The sequence below is a fragment of the Heteronotia binoei genome, chromosome 16, assembly GCF_032191835.1.
Source record: "Heteronotia binoei isolate CCM8104 ecotype False Entrance Well chromosome 16, APGP_CSIRO_Hbin_v1, whole genome shotgun sequence".
Lineage (NCBI taxonomy): Eukaryota > Metazoa > Chordata > Lepidosauria > Squamata > Gekkonidae > Heteronotia > Heteronotia binoei.
The window spans coordinates 22,046,682-22,067,623 of record NC_083238.1 but is presented as its reverse complement, the minus strand read 5'-3'; the positions used below and the strand labels follow the sequence as shown (position 1 = coordinate 22,067,623).

Sequence of the window (20,942 nt, the reverse complement as noted above, 5' to 3'; positions counted from 1 at the left end):
TTTATTGTGGTAGGAAGATACCCTGACCTGAATGGCCCAGGCTAGTCTGATCTTGACAGATCTCAGAAGATAAGCAGGGCTGGCCATGGCTAGTTTTTGGAAGGGAGATCTCCAAGGAATAACAGTGTCGTGATGTGGAGGCAGGCAACAGCAAACCACCTCTGAATGTCTCTGGCCTTGAAAATCCCAAGAGGTTGCTGTAAATCAGCTGTGGCTTGACTGAACTTTCCACCAAGAAGAAGAAGAAGAAGATGATGATGATATTGGATTTATATCCCGCCCTCCACTCTGAAGAGTCTCAGAGCGGCTCACAATCTCCTTTCCCTTCCTCCCCCACAACAGACACCCTGTGAGGTGGGTGGGGCTGAGAGGGCTCTCACAGCAGTTGCCCTTTCAAGGACAACCTCTGCCAGAGCTATGGCTGAGCCAAGGTCATTCCAGCAGGTTCATGTGGAGGAGTGGGGAATCAAACCCGGCTCTCCCAGATAAGAGTTCGCACACTTCACCACTACACCAAACTGGCTCTCCAGCCAGCTAGCTTGCTTTAAAGAAATTAAATGCTTCACAAAGCAAGGTAACCCTTCCATTCAGTCACATGCTCCATATATATATGTATATGTGAGAATATATACATATGCAAAATACATAGATACACCTATAAACACAAGTATTGTTCCCCGGCTTTACAGGTCATGCTTAAGCACTGCTTTTAGAGAAGAAGAGATGTGTTCCTTCTCTCATTTCCTCCACCTATGTTTGCTTTTACATTTTTAAAATACTGTTAGGTTAGAGTTGCCTTATTCTGCAAAGCTGGCAGGCTGCCAATCATTGGGGAGGTGGGGTGAAGATGAAACGCTGCAAGAACAGTCTGCCTCTTCGTTCTTACCCCTTTCCCAAAGAAGCAGACGCTAGCCCCTCCACCCTTACAGAAAATACTTTCTTTGCGTCTTTCCCCAGGCAATGGTGATTTTGTATAAGCATGTACCTGCATACACAAATCAGACTTTTAGCCAAGAAACCTTTAGCCTCTGATCCACTTCCAGCATCTTCTACCACATTACCATCAATTACATTTGCCCACTTCTGCCACCAAACTCACACCCAATTGCTGAAACAGCTCTGGAGAAGAACACTCTGGCTGTGTAGAGTGTGAGCTCTTTCCGAGATGCTATGCTTTTAATGCAGTTGGGAGAAATGCTTTGAAACAGATACACCACTTATACATTTGATGAAAACAGCTGCTAAGTGTCCTAGGTTGGCTGGTGTGCCTAGCCTGGCATATACATGCCCCTTCACCTACCCCTTACTCTCCAAGAGATAACAGAAACTTAAAAGTTATCACAGGAAAATGGCTACTGAATGCAGACATTATACTGCTGCCAGGGAAACAGCCAGATCTGGTCAAGTTTGTTTTTTCTTTGAAAATCAGAGGAATTTCATCAGGATTAGTTAATCTTGTGTGGTTAAACAGAGCTGTTGAGCTCATTTTTTAAAAGTAGCTATTTGAATGCACACGGCATTTTTACACACTCACCTTTACATTAGGAGTGTAGAGATTTCGCAAAGATGCAAGGGCTGCTGACAAACCATCAGTGCTGTAGCCAATCCACAAGGCCTGAAGATGACTGGAAGAAATCCCAGTCTTCTTGCTGAGTCCCTAGGACACAACAACAAACAGTGATAATAAAAGATGAGGTTACTAAATGTCTCTCAAAAGAACTTCATGTCCAAACAAAAAAGAGAAAATATATCACAGTTTTTTCAGTTGGATAAAGGTGGTTCTTACATAATACTTTAACAAAAAATGTTTTGAAGTAATCTACAATGAACTTACAACAAATATGATTGTGTTAATCAGAAATCAATGCTTAACTTCCATCATATCAATAACTAGCCCATATCCAAATCTGTATTTAGAGATTGTACACCTCCTTTGCTGGCGTTTAAATACTTTCAGGTCTAGTGCACATGTAAATACATGGCTGAAATAATTTTGCACAGAAAATTCTACATTTTCTGAAAGTAATTTTCTGAAGCGGGGGAGGGAGAGGAGAAGAGAAACAGAAGACATGATTGTATTATGGCAGTGCAAGAGCTGTCAGTCAGTGTGGGGTACGGAGGATCCATGTTGCTAGCTGGGTAGATTGGGGAGTGGCCTGAAATCCATAGGCCCAGCGGGCTGTCCTCAAACATGGGATGGAAAGAGAGATGATATTTCTGGGATATCTCTGCTTTATGTTAGCATCACAGGGTTACAAAGTAGTCTGGGACAAATAGGAAGGCAGTTTCTGCACTCTTACCTCCCTCTCCAAACCATGTTGTCCTCCAGCTCCCACCTGGTTGTTCTTTTAAGTTCCTGCCCTAGCAAATGACTGACCCTCCTAATCCCCACCCCTGCAAGGTTTCTTACCATCCTAGCTAACCAAAGGTACATTCCTGCATACTGGGGGGGGGGGGGCACACTCCAGGCCAACCTGCTCTGTCCTAGTCACCCCATACACGGTCACACCATGGCTACAAGCTTTTTTCTTCAACACCCCCCTGGTTCCTTTTCCAGGGATACTGCAACCATAAAGGCTTCCAATCTGCCCCCTTTCTGCCAGCTTGCAGAAGGGCGGACCAGGCAGATGTACTCCTCTCGCCATAGGCAGGTTTAATTCAAAATAAAATGTAGGAGAACAAAATAAAACGTAGGTTTCTACCTTGAAAATATGAGCTTTTAGAATGTGATGCCCAAGTTCCATTGTTTGCTGACGGTTAAGCTTTCCTTCCTGCCGAGAGAACATGAATGCCAAGAGAGCATGCCCATTCCTAATTGGAGAAACAGAGTTACAAAACAGGGAGAATTTAAAATGAAGTCCTAATCAATGCCGTGGTCTCTCACTTGTCCTCTGAAAACAAGGACTGGTTTCATTCTCCCTTCCTGACTCTAAATCTCATTTTTAAGCTAGAATGATAGAAAACTCTTCCAGCATAATGTTTGCAGATCTTGTTGCCTTGCCTAGAGAAACACAGCCATGACCCAGATGATGCAGGCTAGTTTGACCTCATCAAATCTCATAAGCTAAGCAGGGTTGGCTCTGGTTATTTATTTGGATGCAAAATCACCAAGGAAGCCCAGGGTTGCTACACAGAGGCAGGCAATGGCAAATTACCTCAGTTGTCTCTTGCCTTGAAAACCATACAGGGTTGTCATAAGATGGCTACAACTTTACAGCACTTTCCACCACCACCATAGAAACTACAAGTTCATACTGGATCCAACCCTTCCATTTTGTGTAAGCAGATTTCAATCAGCCCCCTCTTCCTACTATATAACCTGCCACATCTCACACCATTCCTTAGATACTTCTTTTGCAGAGCACAGCAGGCTGCAGAAGGAAGGCAAGAATTGGCCAAGATCTGTCCCATGAGTTTTTCTTGCGGTTTTTCTGGATTAAAAGACATATCAAGTCATGAGCAATGTAAACTAGTGTCTGATGTGGTCTGCCATGGTCACCATACAGTCTATCTGGATTTGATTAAAGGGAGGTGAGGATGAAGAACTATTAAAGAAAGACAAACCACATAGTCAGCTTCTTACTTTACTCTCAAAACAGTAGATACAGATCTGAAAAAAAGCTTTCACAGTTCTGTCGCCAACACTAATGAAAGCATTTCATCATAATGAAAAAAATGTTTCTTGTGCTATCATCATGACTTATAGCAGATTTAGAAAAGTGTACTGTTTTTAACATCTAAATTAAAATCATGCAATAGGATTGTAGAGCACTTTGTACACCAATGAGTACAATGTTCTAAGAATTATGAAAAAATAATCACAATGATCATCTAATGCAGGGGTGACCAATGGTAGCTCTTCAGATGTTTTTTGCCTACAACTTCCATCAGCCCCAGCCAGCATGACCGATGGCTGGGGCTGATGGGAGTTGTAGGCAAAAAAAAATCTGGAGAGCTACCACTGGCCACCCCTGATCTAGTGTAATTTTTAAGGAAATGGAACCAATCCATCCAGCACAACAATGGTTCTGTCTTTAAAATGGACTGCACAGAAACAATGCTTGGTTGGTGTTGTCCCCTACAAGCCATACTGCCAAGACTACTTTAGGCTCATGTAGAAGAAGAAGATGATGATGATATTGGATTTATATCCCGTCCTCCACTCCAAAGAGTCTCAGAGCGGCTCACAATCTCCTTTCCCTTCCTCCCCCACAACAGATACCCTGTGAGGTGGGTGGGGCTGGAGAGGGCTCTCACAGCAACTGCCCTTTCAAGGACAACCTCTGCCAGAGCTATGGCTGACCCAAGGCCATCCCAGCAGGTGCAAGTGGAGGAGTGGGGAATCAAACCCGGTTCTCCCAGATAAGAGTCCACACACTTAACCACTACACCAAACTGGCTCTCCTTTCAGAGCTTTCAGAAGGTTCTTACCTCTCCATTTGGTCCTCAAAACAACTTTGAGGTAGGTTAAGCTCAAGAGTTAAGAAAGAGTGACTGGCCCAAGGTTACCCAGTGAGTTTCATGCAGGAGCTCATTTACATATTAGGCCACACCCCCTGTTGTCACCATTGTTTTGCACAGGACTTTTTTGTAGAAAACCCCCAGCAGGAAATCATTTGCATATTAGGCCACACCTCTGATGCCAAGATAGCCAAAATTGCATTCCTGCTCAAAAAAAGCTCTGGTTTCATGGCAGACACAGGATCAGACCTTGTGTCTCCTAATTCTTAGTCCGACACTGGCTCTCTTCCTAAACCACATCTTTTGAAATGGTTATGGGGAAAGATGTAAGGAAGTGCTATATAAAATAATAAAATCCAAAGGCGCATTGGGAATATAACATCAGTCACATGGTTCTACACCAATGTGTAGACACAGTTCTACACTCCAGCATTGTACCCAGCTGGGAAGGGGTGTTTTAGGTCCACTCCTTTAAACCATAGCCGGTTCCGGTGTAAGGGCTGGTACTGAATTTGTGGAGTAGACCTGTGTTTGTCCTTTCCCTTGGTCTTAGCTTTCTTTGATGGTGGTTTAGAGGATGCATGCTGCTTAGTAGGGAGCAGCGAATCTGATCAGATCTGTTGAGATGCTGGAGCCAACCATATTGAGCCTGAAGAAACAGTCTTGGACAGCTTGGTGGTAAGATGGGGGCTCTGAAGCCTTAAGAGCTTTTCCCCACAGGGTGGACTTGAGCTTAGATGCTCTATCATTGCATGCCTTGGGGGTAAATTTTGCAAGTAGACATGTTGTGGGTCATTTTGGCTCCACAACAGGAGCACTTCTTGAACAAGGCCTTTGGCGCCATATGGACCAATGGAACGATTAATCTTCTCACCAACAGAAGACTTCTCAACACTCGATCTACTCCTTAGGTGGTCACTGCAGGCAGCAGCAGTTAGAATTTTCTGACTGCCACAACTCTGGTATGGGTCACTCAGGAAGGCCCACCCTTTATCCCCTCCTTTTCCAGCAGGTTCCCCCTTATAAATGACCAAATGAGGCATGAGGATCCAGACAGAGTAACAAACTGTTTTTATTAAAGAGACCAGCAAAATAAGAAACCCTAAAGCGTTCGATTATACTGTATATAGCCTTCTCTAGGCGTTTGGCCTCAATGGACTCATTCCCTTTGGATGAGGGATCCCTCCGTCTGGAGCAGTTTCTCACCAGCTGTGCTCCCTAGGAGTGAACAACTTCCCACTTTGGGACCAGGCCCTTTATTCCTTTTTCTCAGGCACCACATCCTATTTCTGTACTGGTGCAAGTCTTTCCTCCAGATCCCTTGCTGACCAATCACAGGGTCTAAAAGAGGGCTTGAGAAATGTAGGCCTGGTTGCTACTTGAATATGGGCCTCCTCAAGGGTTATAGGTCGCGCTACTATAAACCTAGGATCATGACAGTGACAGAAAAGGAACTGAAGGTATGAGTGGCCATTTAGCTTCAGCGTACGGCACCCTTTGGTGGTTTTTAGCTGTGAAAACCTATCAACAAGGCTGCCTGCACATGCGCTGTCCCCATGTGGGACTGCACAAAAGATCAATGATGAACAGTTGTTTTCTGTCATCTCCTTAAGCAGCTGCTTTTGTCACAACCTCCTACCTTATACAGTAAATTTTTAAAAACCCACAGAATCTACCTGTATCACTGTATACAGGGAACATATAATAGAAAAATTGACAGTGGCTACCCATCTGTTTTTGAGAACAGTTCAAAGTGCTGATTACCTTTTAGGGGTGGGGGCAGAATACCTGAAGAACCACCTCCGTGACTAGAGGAAGGGCATTCTCTGTGATGGCACCTTACATTTTGCATTCCCCTTGAGGCATACCTGTCATCAGGCCAAAACATACCTTTTTAGCCAGGTTTTTAATTAGGGATTTTATTTTTCTATCTGTTTTATGGCTATCTTCTGGTATGATGTTTATTTTATGGACAACTTTATTCTGTTTTCCTGTCTCTGGCTTGTTTCTATATTGATGATATATTATTTTAACTGCAAGTCATATCAAGCACGACTCTGAAAAAGTCGCACAGAACTCTCCTAAATAAACAAACAAACATGGCAGTTTACCTTGGTTCACACAGGAAGTCAGTATTTTCACCATCTGCTCTCCAAACAAGCCACTCCCGGAAAGAAGGATGGCAAAACATCCGCGTCTTGTCACGCCTCTTTATCAGAAACCCTGAAAGGGCTTCCATCCTCTGATGGAATTCTTCCCACTCCTGTTCGCCATATATCTGGCCAGCATTAATAGCTTGGAAAATCTGGTCATCTGTCAATGGATGAAGGGATGCTAAAGCCACATTGAGCACCGGCAGGGCTCTTTCAAATGATGAGTTAGTCATAAATTTCATGTTGCACTGAAGCAAATAAAGCTCTGAGAGGGAGACTGGGACTACCTTGTAGCTGGCACTTTTGATTACTAGGTGACCCTTCTGAAAGAGATCTAGGGTCAGTTTCAAGTAGAGATAAGATCCCATGCTCCTCATGATCAAGTGGTTGCTCACTTTCCCAATGATAGCTGCATCCGCTTTTCCATTCAGAGATATATTGTTCACAATATCTTGGCTTGCGTTTATCCTGTACTGAATATAGGCATTCAGATCAGCTTGTATTTCTTTGTTATCAGGGAAATCATCTAGGGAGATCATGAAGAAAGGCTGTGAGCAGGTTAACTCCTGTATTAAATAAACGAGAGACAAAAAAATACAAATAATTTAATATGGTACACATTTCAAAGAGATACAGATAATATTTAAACTTGTTAGCTGTAGGGAAGGCATTAAAGCAAAAGGCAAGCTGTTACAGCAGATAATCCTAGAGTAAGATGAAACCCTATTATAGATGTGAATTCAGTGCACAAGTAAATAACTGTTTGGGCCGAGGTCACATGAGATGCGGTGGTGGATGACAGAACTGTAACTGGACTGTAGCATTTCAGAATGAATGCTTCCTCACAGGGAAAAAGAGATCCCTCTACATTCCAGCCTTGCTTGCTGTGAAGATAGCTAGGCCAAAACTCCGCACTCCAACATCTAGCTCTGCAGGGATTTTTTGACATCAAGAACACCTCCCTTTATGAAACCATCACCTGCAGTCTTAATTGATCTATTGTGACTGAGAGTTTTGCTTTCTGGTCACTCTTTCTGCAGTCCCCTCCTTTTAACCTAAGCTGGATAGACTAGGACAGTTGTGCACAGATTGAAATGCTGCCTAAAATCCCTTCAGTCTCAGCTTCAGGACTTGCTATGGGTAAGGAAAAAGAGTTCAGTAGCACTGCTGATAGACAAGAAGGCTTCTGAGGGCCATCAGAAATGCAAACAGACACCTGATACAAGCGGTTGCATATTAGGGATACACATTTTCCTATAGCAGCCTTGTTTTAGATCAGTGATCCCAAACACTGTGCCTGAATGTATGATTGGCCATTAGCTACATTATTGGGGAGGGCCTTTGACTCAGTGGTGGAACCTCTGCTTTGCAAGCAGAAGGTACCAAGTTCAGACCCTGGCATCTCCAGTTACAGAGGACCAGACAGTAAGTGGTGTGACTCTACCTAAGATCCTGGAGAACCACTGCCAGTCTGGGTAGACATGGACTGATGGTTTGATTCAGTATAAGGCTGCTTCATGTGTGTTCATAAGTGCCTATATAAAGCAGGCTCTCCAACCTTGTTGAGCTTTGTGGGCAATTCCAGTATTTGGAGAACAGGAAGTGAGCAGGCACCACAACTAAATATCTGCTGTGTGGGGTGGGATGAGCACAAAATGACTGAAATGAGGTGTCATTCAATTGCAAAAAAAGCTGGAAGTTTCACAAAATGTTAGGAGAGTCCAGTCCCTTTATGACAGAGGTGTGCTCATTGTAGGTACTGAAATGATATCTCCTGGGCTCTTTGTATGCTGATGAAGTAGAGGAAAACCAGGCTTGTGTCTGTGCTTTGGAGAAGAAGCAAATGGCCATCCAGAAACACATTGTTGGGCACTATCATCCATTCTCAGAATGGCAGTGGTGCTACCTTCCGAAGGCACAGAGATCTTTCACATCACCTCCTACCTGATCCTTTTAACTGGACATTTGGGGGTCCAAACCTCAGATCTTCTGCATCTACGGCAGACACTAGCACTGAGCCATGGCCCTTCCCCTTATCAAAAGGTATCTCATATTGCTACCATCAAAACGTAACCTATTGAACCGTGTTTTATATTTCAGTAAGCATGCATAATGTTAAATTCCAAATTTGGACATCAGGAAGAAGCAACGGGTATATCAGGAAATTTATTTGGATACGAGTTACTAAATATCCAAATGCAATCATTAGTGGTCCAATGGCAAAAGTGTGAAGCACATGAGCTCTGCTGATAATAACCAATGAGGGACAGGTTCCCCAACTACATGTGGATCACAGCTACAACCATTTAAACCAGCTTATTAATATTTTTGGTTATAATTAATGCTTAAGTGTCTTGTTTACTTTGAGATTTCTTTCCCCTCAACTTTAAATAACTGTAAGTAGCACATTTTAAAAAGCGTTACCTGAAAGTTTGTTCGTACAGTCACAATTAGTTTTAACCAAGGAGGAAATTTAGAAATAATATTTGCGATGAATGAAGAAATTGTATCCCCATAATCAGGTTTGTGAAATTCAGCCTCATTTAAGCCATCTATCAAAATGATGCATTCCTCTTGTGGAATTTTCTGTTCTGGAAGGCAATAAAGTGAAAAAGCAATTAAGATGTATACCTTTCCAGTATCTTTCATATACGCCTCCCCCACCCTCTTTAAACAATTCAATTTTAGTACACTGCCGACAGAATGTTTTGTTACTGCTGTAAAAACAATACAGAGCTGATTCTGTCTCCTTGTGTGTGTCATTTCATACCATCCCACAAAAATATATAGTATGGCTCTATTTTCTAACTCATCTGTGCCAGGACGCTGTGCAAAGATAAATACCATTTAACATGCTATGGCAGCTCAGCCTGACACACCAATTCCAAATATTTGCAACTGAGGTGTAGATTTGAATTTCTTAAAGATGTGGCCATTTTGTATTTCCAAACTGCAGTTATACACAAGGTGTTTTTAAAAATTAAATGCGCTTAGTTCAGATGCGTCATAAAACCAATCATACCATGCAGGACTTTTTTTGTAGCAGGAACTCCTTTGCATATTAGGCCACACCCCTTTGATGTAGCCAATCCTCCTGGCACTTACAGTGGGCCCTGTACTAAGAGCCCTGTAAGCTCTTGGAGGATTGGCTACATCAGGGGTGTGTGGCCTAATATGCAAAGGAGTTCCTGCTACAAAAAAGCCTCGCATACATGAATGATCAGGTTTTTCTTCCTCTTCTTCATTGTGATTGTCAGTTATCTATTTTTTCTTTCATGGCAAACTCGTGGCTTGCCATGCTACCTGAAGTAGCAAACCACATTCTGTGCTTGCCTTGCAGCCCAGAATTGCAAGTTGGAACAAACTACAATTTGCAATCACATTCACAGAACAAGCAACAGGCAGAGCTGCCTCCCTAGCTGCTTTTCCTGATGGTGGTTATCGGGTCAAAAACATGCATCTGCGCACCCCAACTAGAAGAAAAGAACCCAAACTTCGAGTTATAGAGGAAGAGCAGAATGCTTTTCTCCAGCAAACCATCTTTCTCTCTACTTCGCAGCAGAGTAGCCTGGCCTTTCCCATCTTTGCTGAGAAATATTTATTTCATCCATTTGCTTATAAAAACATTCTGAGATATGAAGACAGCAACTGTAGTTCACCATATCCAATATGGCTGCTACATTTTGATATAAATGTAAGTGTTCATTATAAAGTGGTATAAATGTGAGTGTTCATTATTCGCTTAAGGCTAACAAATCAATTTACCTTTCTAAACATGCTCTCACCGTCACCACATGAAATGCAGCTGAATTATCAACAGTTTGAAATGTTTTCTTGGTGAGTTTTGCTATCATATTTAGCAGCCCCATTTGGATCAGTAAACTAATGAAATCTGTCTGGGAAATCACTGACACGCTTCAGAGTACCGTGGGATACATCTCAACTCATTCAAGAAACAGATTGTTTGTTTTTGGCTTACCTTTCCTAAGGTTAGCAAGTGGTTCCAGCACTCCTCTTCTGAATGCAGCTACTGGATCTTGAACACAGGACCTAAGGCTAAGCATGCTTTGGAGGTGCGGTTCCCTTATCAGAAGGTCTCTATATGCTGTTAACTGATGTGATCGGCACAGTAAAGCTGCAATACTATGTACAAATTCTGGGACAAGACATGTGTACGTATTGTCAGCTTGGCAGTAGTGGTAGGCAACAACCTTTGAAAGGAATAAAAAGTACCATTTATAATTTGCGGCGAAAGGTTCCAATGATTAACTTGGTAAGACTCAAAGCGAAGCCTTGTTGACCATGCATTTCAACTGGATCTTTTAAAACGTCTCACAAAATGAAATCTAGGCAAGTGAATGCACACATTTTAGAGTCCATTTCCTTTATTAGCTTCTATGACCAAAGGTCTTAAGCTCCACCAGAATGTATCCATTATCAAACATACATAGATAAACACACATTTTAAAGTGCAGATCTCATAGTTCTTTTCCAACAAATAATTCCACTTTAATCAGTAAGAATTTGGGCACACAACATAAATACACTTCATGAGCAAAGAATGGTGGACATTTCCTATACTACAGCAGATTAGCAACAGTACTACATAGTTGGTCTGATTGCTGTATTTTATACGTTTTTAGGACATAATTGGTTTTTAAGATTGGTTTTTAATGCTGTGTATGTGTTATTTAAATGTTTATATTATCAAATGTTTTTATACTGCTATTTCCCACTTTGGGCCCCAAGAGGTTGAGGAGAAAGGTGGTCACATAAATATTTAAAATAAAATGAATAAAATTTGGTATGTCCTCTCAATTGCTCTTTAACTTCTACTTTAAAGTACAGCAACTTGCCTTTTCTTCCAAAAACGTAAGTGCACACATAATACAGCATTTTACATATGGATGCAAATCATTTTCAATATGTTATTATTAAACAGTAAACCTATAAAGCAGTACACAAAGAGAATCTGTTTATAAGATGTCTTGGGATAGCCATCCTCCACACTAGTCTTCTCAAGAGATTCTTGTATTCATCTTCTAAAATGGAGCTCAGCACTAGAACACAAAATTTTTAATGGAAGTTTGGGAATTCATTTTATCATATGGATCTAAGTTTTCCATATGCCTGAATTTCATGGGAAATTATTCATTAGTTATACTTAACCTCAAAAGCAATTGCCAAAGTGTTTAACTCATGTTCTGGATTTTGATGGCATGGTAATACCAAATCAGCTGGTTTTATTCACATGTGGTGGTTTTGCCCAAGAGCTGTTTCTTTTTGGGAGAAGGTTGTCCTTTTTTGTTGATTGTTGGTTTGGGAGGGGCCATAGAAAATAACCCAGAATGCCTGTTATTGAATTAGGTATCAGGAGTTTTGATTAGGTTATGAGATATAACTTTGTATCTGACTACTGCAGCACATTTAACTTTTGTACACTACTGGAAATCAAACAAGATGCCTGAAGTTAGTGAATGGCTCAGTAAAGCAAAGGAGGTTTTTCTCACGCTAAAACCTATATATCTCCAAAGGAATAAGAATTTTGATTTACTAAGGTCCAAATGGTTTAAAGGTACAGGTCTATTCAGTTAAAAGACAGAACTAAGAGTGTTACAAATTTTTGTTTTGAAATGAGTACGCATGTATATGAATTAACTTCAATTTTAAAATGTCTCACACACACAAATTCATCATCTTTGCATGTGTCTGAAGTGCTGTTAAATCACAACCCAGTTACGGCACTCCATCAAGGGGCTTTCTAGGCAAATGACAAGCAAAATTGGTTTGCCACTCCCTTCCTCTCCAAAATCTTGACAGTCTCTCTTCCAAGCATTGACCATGCTTACCTTCTGAGATTGGGCTCCATCATACTCCCTTTCCTTATCATCTTTACGCACTCCACAAATGTCATAAGATAAATGTGCCCACACAGAAGAAAAGGCATGCTCAAATGCTTTTGAAATTCATGGTACTTAAGAACAATCGTCCATAAAGCAGGATAAAATTTTGGACATCAGATTTTTGCTCCTTGTTAAGGGCCAGAAACTTTGGAAATCTGCACAGTTGTGTAAAGTACCAAATTTAATCACTAACCAACTCATCCACTCCTCAATGGCTTGACTAGAATCTTGGTGGGAAAGAGGGGGGAGGGAGAATGTTCAACTTTAGAAAAAATGAGAATAATTTCTAACTTGATTATTTAATATTACATATATACCAACGCTAGAAAAGTTAATGGTATTCAACATTCTTATAAGCAAAGTCCATTAAATGTAATGCATTCCTCAATCTCAAATTAATAGTTATTGCTTCGCTGTTTTCCCCCCTTAATTAAATCCAAACAAATGCTGATCGCATAAACTTTGCTTGCTATTCCTGTTTTGTCTTTGCATATCTTAAAACACCTTCATCACATTGCATGCTAATTTGCTGGTCAGCCTCTCCTTATATATTTCCCCAGAGAGTACTGAGGTCTGGGACTCAAAATCTTCTCACCATCCCCGGGCCTAAGGAAGTCCGTCTCAAGACAACCAGAGACAGGGCTTTCTCCACAATGGCCCCAACATGGTGGAACCAGCTGCCGGAAGAGGTGAGGGCCCTGCGGGATCTTACTCAGTTCCGCAGGGCCTGTAAGACAACCCTCTTCCGGTTAGCCTACGCCTGACTGGATAAATGTAGCTTACTAGACTTTTGTGATTTATACAGTATAGTTTTAATGTTGAAATTTTAAGGTTTTTAGGTTTTTAAATGCTTACTTTTTAATTGTAATAACTTTGCTCCTGTTTTATTGTTTTATCGTTTGCTGTGAGCCGCCCTGAGCCACTCTGTGGGAAGGGCGGGATATAAGTTACGGAATAAATAAATAAATAAATATTTGAACTGTTACCTTCCGTTTCAATGTATCTGAGGAAGTGTGTGTGCACATGAAAGCTTGTACCTTGAATAAAACTTTGTTGGTCTTAAGGGTGCCACTGGAAATAAACTTTGTTCTCCTGCTTCAGACCAACCCAGCTGCCCACTATGTTAGCGCTGAAGCAACGGTAAAACTAAACCAAAGTCAAAGCTCACATACATGGGAAGAAAAAAGTCACTTCAGAAATGAGAGAAGAAAGGGTGTGGGGAGAAGTCCGTGACAGTTTTCCCCGTTTGATGGAGATTCCTTATCCTTACAAGGTGTATTACCCCCTTTCCCAAATACATTTCCCAATGTCAAACAACACATTACTGAAAAAGTACAGACACTATTTTGTAAACACAAATTAATTTATAGCTAAGCCCATAATGCAATCACCGTGCCAGCAAAGAATGCTGCATATAACCAAAAAAGCAGAACTGCTAACAACTCAAAGACCTTTTCAGATCCTATATTTCCAGGGAGACATGTATGAGAATATACTGGCTTCAGTTAGAAATTGTCTTTCAGGACACATGGCAAAGCTTTCTGACTGTATAAATCTGTAGGTTAAGTCAAGTGGACCTGGATTAATACATCCCAAATATAACAACTGCTTTGATGATAATGTCAACGTTGGGGCAGTTCTTACATAAACAGTGCACTGGATATTTTAGAAGGGAATTTTCTCCCCTTTAACATAATATTTCAATACCAGACCAAATCCTCTCCTATTTACAACACATTGCAAGGCTTGTCACAATCCTTCTTGCAGAAATAAATGCGTTCGAATACCCCCCACTGCAATTTGCTGATAATTCCAGTTTATGTAACTGTTAGATACATCAGTGATGGAAACACTCTAAGCTGCCTAAATCAAATATTTTATCCTCCCCTCCGACTTATTACACGCATTGTAGGAAGCTACACTGAATAAACTAGCTGTAGCTTCCATAGGAATTAGCGATCACCATCTGCCACAGCCAGAGAGAAAAAAAATATTCCCATAATTCTTAAGCAAGACTGTGGCTTTGCCATCTACAGCCAGAAAAGGGAAAGAAAAAGAAAAGGAACAGATTATCCAGAAACCTAATACAAGGTTATACAAGGTCTTCTGATTGCCTGTGTACAAGGGTAAAGTAAATTGCTGTTTTTATAGAAACGGGGGGGGGGGGGGGGCACCGTGCCACATGGCCCTGAATACGTGTGTAGTGTTTCTAAGTATCCTGAATTCTCACAAAAAGCATTACAAAGGGCACAGATCTTCCCAAATTCTGATTTTTTGGCATAATGTTGAAGAAACTAATAAATATTCCATGTTACCTTCGAAGCAAGCCGTCTAACTGAATCATTTGTTTGATTCTGATGTTCCTGAGCAGAGGGGCAGTTCAAGGTTTTGATTGTATTGATGCCACCCGAGGTAACAATAGAAGGGGACAACTGGCTGAGAGGAATCTCATGACTGGGGTCACTGGCTGTGGAGGAGGGAAAAACAGGCAGACATCCAAGTTATAACTAGCAATAACCATTTTGTGGTACAAATTACAAATATATGTAATGCTGGAAATGTTTAGTCTTCTAGGGAAAGCTAAACATTGTTTGAACTCCTTAGATTGCCCTCATGTGTTACCAGTTATGACTTCATTCCTGGAGTTGCACATACTCAAAACTGTACTTTGAATGTGATGTTTATCTACTACACTAATGCAAGGATGCCATGACAGCAAATATTCAAATCAAAACCAGAAGAAACACATTTCAGTTCCTTCGTAATAAAAGGCATATATCCCCACTCCCAAAAGTACCTCAACTGAGTCTTTTATTGCAGAATACTACAGTAACAAAAACAATACATGTATTTCTCTATGAAACAAACATCTCCCAAATGTTTGGTTGATATGGGACAGACTAATCTACTCCCTCTCATCATTGTTAAAACCTTCATTTCAGAATATGCTTATTCTGTATACCTGAAGTCATGTGAAAATATATCTACTACATTTTACCACATAAAGTCTCACCTCCAGAAAAGCTACAAGGGACAAAAACGGGGAGTAAAATCAGAAATCCCAGAGCAATGAACATCAGAGGGTGCACATATGGAAGTAACAGGTAAATGAAGGCCTGAAATCACTGCAAACTAGGAAGCATTTAGACAACTGAAGGAAACAAAGGTGTTGATTTGTGGGATTGTCAATCATCTATTCAGTTAGCACTATGCTACTCTCTCTTCACAATTTAAATTCCATATCACTTCACTCAGTATTCCTCATATTTTACCTCATGGTTTATCAACCCATTTTTCAACCACAGGCTCTCTTGGCTACAGTTTCAGCTGAAATTCCCTTCCTCAGAATTCCAGCTTCCTTTCACTCATCAGTTTCTGCCTCCCTCCACACACCCCACCACTGCACACAGATTGCACACCTACTCCACAACGTAGGGTAGGCACTTCAAAGAACATCTTCTGCCACAACTCATTTTAAAAACCCTGGATGCTAAACATATGCGTAGAAGGAAACAGATATATTCATAATAGGTTCTGAGGTTCACTCAGGGACTCCTCTCTCTCTTTTTGCTGCACTGACCAGCTGAAGAAGATATTCTCAAGCTCCCTTCACCCATTAAATGTAGCAGCAGGCAACTCTGTCAACACAACAGTCTTTTCACCTACTTTGCCTAAGTAGGCTTCTATCATTTTCTTCAAAGTAGATTTTTGCAAGATGGGTTTAGCTTCTTGACATACAGTTCTGTGGGCTTTAAAACACTTTTATCAAGGATCTTAACTATGAAGAAAACCCTTTAAAAAGAACTCCAAACACAGTCACTTGGTGGTGGGGGGGGGGAGAGGGGAGGGCGGGATATAAATCGAACAAATAAACAAATAAACACATGCAACAGAACAAACAAAGACATGTAAGAGATCACCTCATCTCATCAGAACTGCTTATAATGGAAAGTTGGCTAACAAACAAGAAATCACAAAAAGCATAAAAGGATGTGTGGAATGCAGTCATTTAAACCAAACTTTGGTACAAAAGACAGTGTTTTTTGAAATGGAGTTGAGCAATTACACAAGCAGTACTTTACCTTTACCAAGGGGGGGGGGGGAGGAAGTACAATGGGAAGGGTACATAAACATGCTGTACTTTACATGGGTGTACATTAGAAGGGGCTGTTGTGAAGAAATGTGGATAATTTCCATAAACTAGCAAGGAAAGTATGTAAGGAAAGAAAAGGTACTATCAACATTGTAACAGGTAATAAAACTTTCCTGTCCTATCAAACTCCAATTAGCAAATATATTCTAAAATTATTTTTTTGATGTAGCATTTTGAACCCTTCTGAGTCCACAAAATAATAAATCTGAAACGTACTTTTAGGAGAAGAACTTGGGCTGGTGGAAGCAATCTGCCGCATGCGACTTCCATGGCAGCTAAGTGCCACAAGCTTTGAGATAATAGCAGTCTTTCCAAATCCCACATTTCCAATGATGGCAGCTCCTCTCGTCTCTGCCTGCCCTGTATTCTTCAGCTTTTCCTCTATAACTTGAAACAACCAGTCTCTTCCGACAAACACAGAGTCCATTGTTATGCTTGGCACTTCAAACAATAGTGGCTTTAGCAAAATGTCTTGAGGCTTATAGGGGGCAAAACGTGCTGAGAGGAAAGACAGGAAAGTACTGGTGAGAAGAAAATATGTTATGCCTTTAAAAAGTGTTGATTCGAAACACAAAGCATTAATCCTTAAAGAACAGTTTTAGAAGCTGCAAATAGCCTGTTTTTGAACATACATTGTCAATTCAGCCCTGAACCAAAACTGTCAGAGCAGAACAGACACAGCTAATTTTATGAGTCTGGCCTATAAACATTAAATGGTTTCCATCCAGAGTTTATGCAAAACAAATCGACATTGTTTTTCAAATCAGCATGCTTATATTTTTAAGGGCCTGATTATCTGCAATGATCAAGTCAACAAGTTCTAAGACAGCTCAACACATGACACATTGTCAGGCTGTGAAGGGACAGGAAGTCCTGCTAAGGATGTCGCTTACAAAAAAGTTGGGGTGTAAACCCAGAAAGTAAGACAATAACCTTCCAACCATATTGGGTAGGAGCAGAATTACAAAGTGTGGTATACATACTTTGAGCACAGTATCAAAACCATTTATCAAAACTGGAGAGCCAGTTTGGCGTAGTGGTTAAGTGTGCAGACTCTTATCTGGGAGAACCGGGTTTGATTCCCCACTCCTCCACTTGCACCTGCTGGAATGGCCTTGGGTCAGCCATAGCTCTGGCAGAGGTTGTCCTTAAAAGGGCAGCAGCTGTGAGAGCCCTCTCCAGCCCCACCCACCTCACAGGGTGTCTGTTGTGGGGGAGGAAGGGAAAGGAGATTGTGAGCCGCTCTGAGACTCTTCAGAGTGGAGGGCGGGATATAAATCCAGTATCATCTTCTTCTATTTATTTTTTCTTTTCCCTGCACAAAGTGTAAAGCATTCTAAACAAAATAATAATAATAATAAGTTTTATTTATATCCCGCCCTCCCCACCGAGGCAGGCTCAGGGCTGCTAACAAAACATGGGACTGTAGGAGGGACTGTAGGAAAAACATATTTTCATAAACAAACATATGTAGAACTCACTACTTCATGTAGTCTGGGTAACGATAAGGTAAACAACTGGATCCTATTCCTTCACACCAGTGTTGCCATGTCCCTTAACGCATTACATTGCAGTCTGGAGGGTCTCTAAATAAAGCCTCCCTACATACAGCTCTTTAGGCCAGTTCATATATTACAGTTCTCACTGTGGTATGGCTCCATCCCATGTCATTCCAGAAGACCATGTAGCGAGCAACCCAGATGGTTCCTCTTATGCACAAAGTTCAAGTTTGCTTTTTATGGGGCTGGCATGAGAAGTAACCACAGGGAACGGCAGCTACTCTGTTAGAACACAAAAAGTAGTCCTTAATTGTGGATGTAAGCAGATTAGATGATGCCAGAAAGCGTTGTGTAAATCAGCTGCCCTAGCTCCTAACACAATGCCACCAGTATGCCTTCTCGCTTTACCCAGATTTCTTAATACATTTTTACAGAACTCACATATGGCCAGTGATAACTTATAAACTGGTTTCCCTTGTAATTCCTGCTTTAATAAAATGACACCGCAGAGAATCACACTAAATATTAGACACCGTTTCTCCTCGGATGACCTTTGAATCAGCCTCTGACACGGCATTTGGAAACATATTTTAATCTTAATATTTCATTCTTGTCAGTTGATCCGTTAATTAAAATAGTTATGCAAGGCACTCAAGACAGAAATATAGCAGCTTCCGTTCCTGATCTCTGCCACCACATATATAGGGTTTTAGTGCTTGGCCTCCCTTTGTCTGATCTATTTTGTGTGTACTTTTGTTGCACTCAGAGAAACATTTCATCCAGATGTGAAGAACTGCCTTTCTATGGGACATGGACTGGGTGAGCCCCCAATATCTGATCTGATGAGCAAAGCAAAATACAAAAACAGAACACGTCACAGCATGAAATGTTTCCCTGTAGCCTGGATGTGGCTATATTTCTATGCCAGCAGCTGCCAAAAGCACCAAAGAGAAAAGGCTGCTGCCGTCTTATTCTGTTGTAGATTTCCTGGAGGTACTGTTGGGAAACAAGATGTTGGACTAGGTGGATCTTTAGTCTTATCCAGCAGGGTTGGATCTTCTTGTTCTTATGGCTATGCAGACAAATAAGTCCAAAGAAACAAGGAATAGGACTGGCTGCTTTCTGGACATCTTGATATCTTCCAGCAGTCTAAGTCAGCAAAAAAAAAAAAAAGCTGTAGCTTTCCCACTTGCTGGAAGAGCTGTTCTAGGCAATGGCTTAGATGTTATGGCAGCTTTCAGTCAATGAGCCTATGTGTATGTAAAGTACCATCAAGTTGCAACCATTTATAGTGCTACACACGGCTTTTTTGGTAGAAACAGCCCAGCAGGAACTCATTTTCATAGCAGGCCACACCCCCTGACATCAGCATAGTTTCATATAGGGGTTTTTTGTAGAAAAAGCCCAGCAGGAACTCATTTGCATAAGAGGCCACACCCCCTGACACCAAGTCAGCCGGAACTGCATTCCTGCTCAGAAAATGCCCTGGTGCCACATAGGGTTTCTAAAGAAAGAAACCAACAGAGTTGGCTTGCCATTGCCTGCCTCTGCCTAACCACTATGAACCTCCTCGGTGGTCTTCCATTTAAGTATTAACTAAGTAAACTAGAAGTTAATGAACATACGAAGTATCATGTAAAGCAAAAAAGTATAACAACAGATGCAATACAATAGCAATAACAATGGAGATATACACATAAATCTACAAATCATCCTTTCACATGGCCACCTTGGCACATATTTTCTTTGCTGCAAGGGCAAAGACTAAAACTTTCTGGCATCTATATCAGATAAAAGAAATACTATTTTTTCCTCATCTGAATAAGCACTTAGGCCTGACAGAATTCCATCTTAGGCCTGACAGAATTCCCCATATACACCCCAGAGGTCGTTGCGATCGGCTACACAACACCTCCTGATCACCCCTGGCCCTAAGGACATCCAACTTGCCTCAACCAGGGCCAGGGCCTTTTCAGCCCTGGCCCCTGCCTGGTGGAATCAGCTCCGGGCCCTACCTGAATTACTGCCATTTCATAGGGCCTGCAAGACGGAGCTGTTCCGCCGGGTCTATGGTTGAGGCAGCGGGCGTCCTATTATTCCATCATTTGGCCTCCCTTGTGGTAACATCATGCTTATTACAGTGCAACTGGTTAGATATGCTGTGCCCTGTCTGCCGATGGTGCATTTTATTTATTGTTTCTACTGTTAATTTTAAACTGGTGCTTTAACTTTTGATATGTAGGTTTTTATTGCTGTTTTTATATGTTGTGATCCGCCTTGAGCCCGTAACAGGAAAAGGCAGAATATAAGCCTATTAAATCAATCAATTAATCAATCTAAAAATTTGGCCCTTAGGCTAGAATAGAGCAGACAGAAAAGTAAATAGTGAAAGTATTAACTAGGGCTGACTGTGCTTTGCTTCTAGGACTGATGAGCTTGAGCAAGACTAGGCCATCCGGTTCAGGGACTAATGAGCCTGGAACATGCTTATTTGAGAAACCTAACTTCGAATATCAAGACCTCCCAATTTCCTTATCAAGACCTCCCACTTTCCTTTTCTGCTTGCTTTTTTTTTACTTCAAAAGCAGCCAAGTAGGCCTGCTAATGTGATCAAGAATTGGTAATACATTTCTCAATTATTACATTACTCCATAACTAATAGCCCTTTGGACTGGGAAAGGGTTTAAGTGACTGTGGGAGAATGAAATCTGAATCAGATAAATGGCATGAGTTACAAACTATTCTCTTCCCCAAAAAATCAGCATCTCCCAGG

At 41.3% G+C, this 20,942-nt stretch overlaps 1 protein-coding gene across 4 annotated transcripts in view; it reads right to left on the bottom strand.

Moving 5' to 3' along the window:
* TANC1 (tetratricopeptide repeat, ankyrin repeat and coiled-coil containing 1) overlaps positions 1-20,942 on the bottom strand; it is a 221,405-nt gene that overhangs the window by 35,988 nt on the left and 164,475 nt on the right. For all 4 annotated transcript variants that reach the window (XM_060257302.1, XM_060257303.1, XM_060257300.1 and 1 more), the window contains 7 exons: positions 16,887-17,168; positions 14,833-14,984; positions 10,594-10,825; positions 9,039-9,205; positions 6,573-7,180; positions 2,703-2,811; positions 1,535-1,657 (listed from right to left, as the gene is read on the bottom strand). In XM_060257302.1, coding sequence (XP_060113285.1) covers positions 1,535-1,657; positions 2,703-2,811; positions 6,573-7,180; positions 9,039-9,205; positions 10,594-10,825; positions 14,833-14,984; positions 16,887-17,168 — 1,673 coding nt within the window. The remainder of the gene's footprint in view (positions 1-1,534; positions 1,658-2,702; positions 2,812-6,572; positions 7,181-9,038; positions 9,206-10,593; positions 10,826-14,832; positions 14,985-16,886; positions 17,169-20,942) is intronic.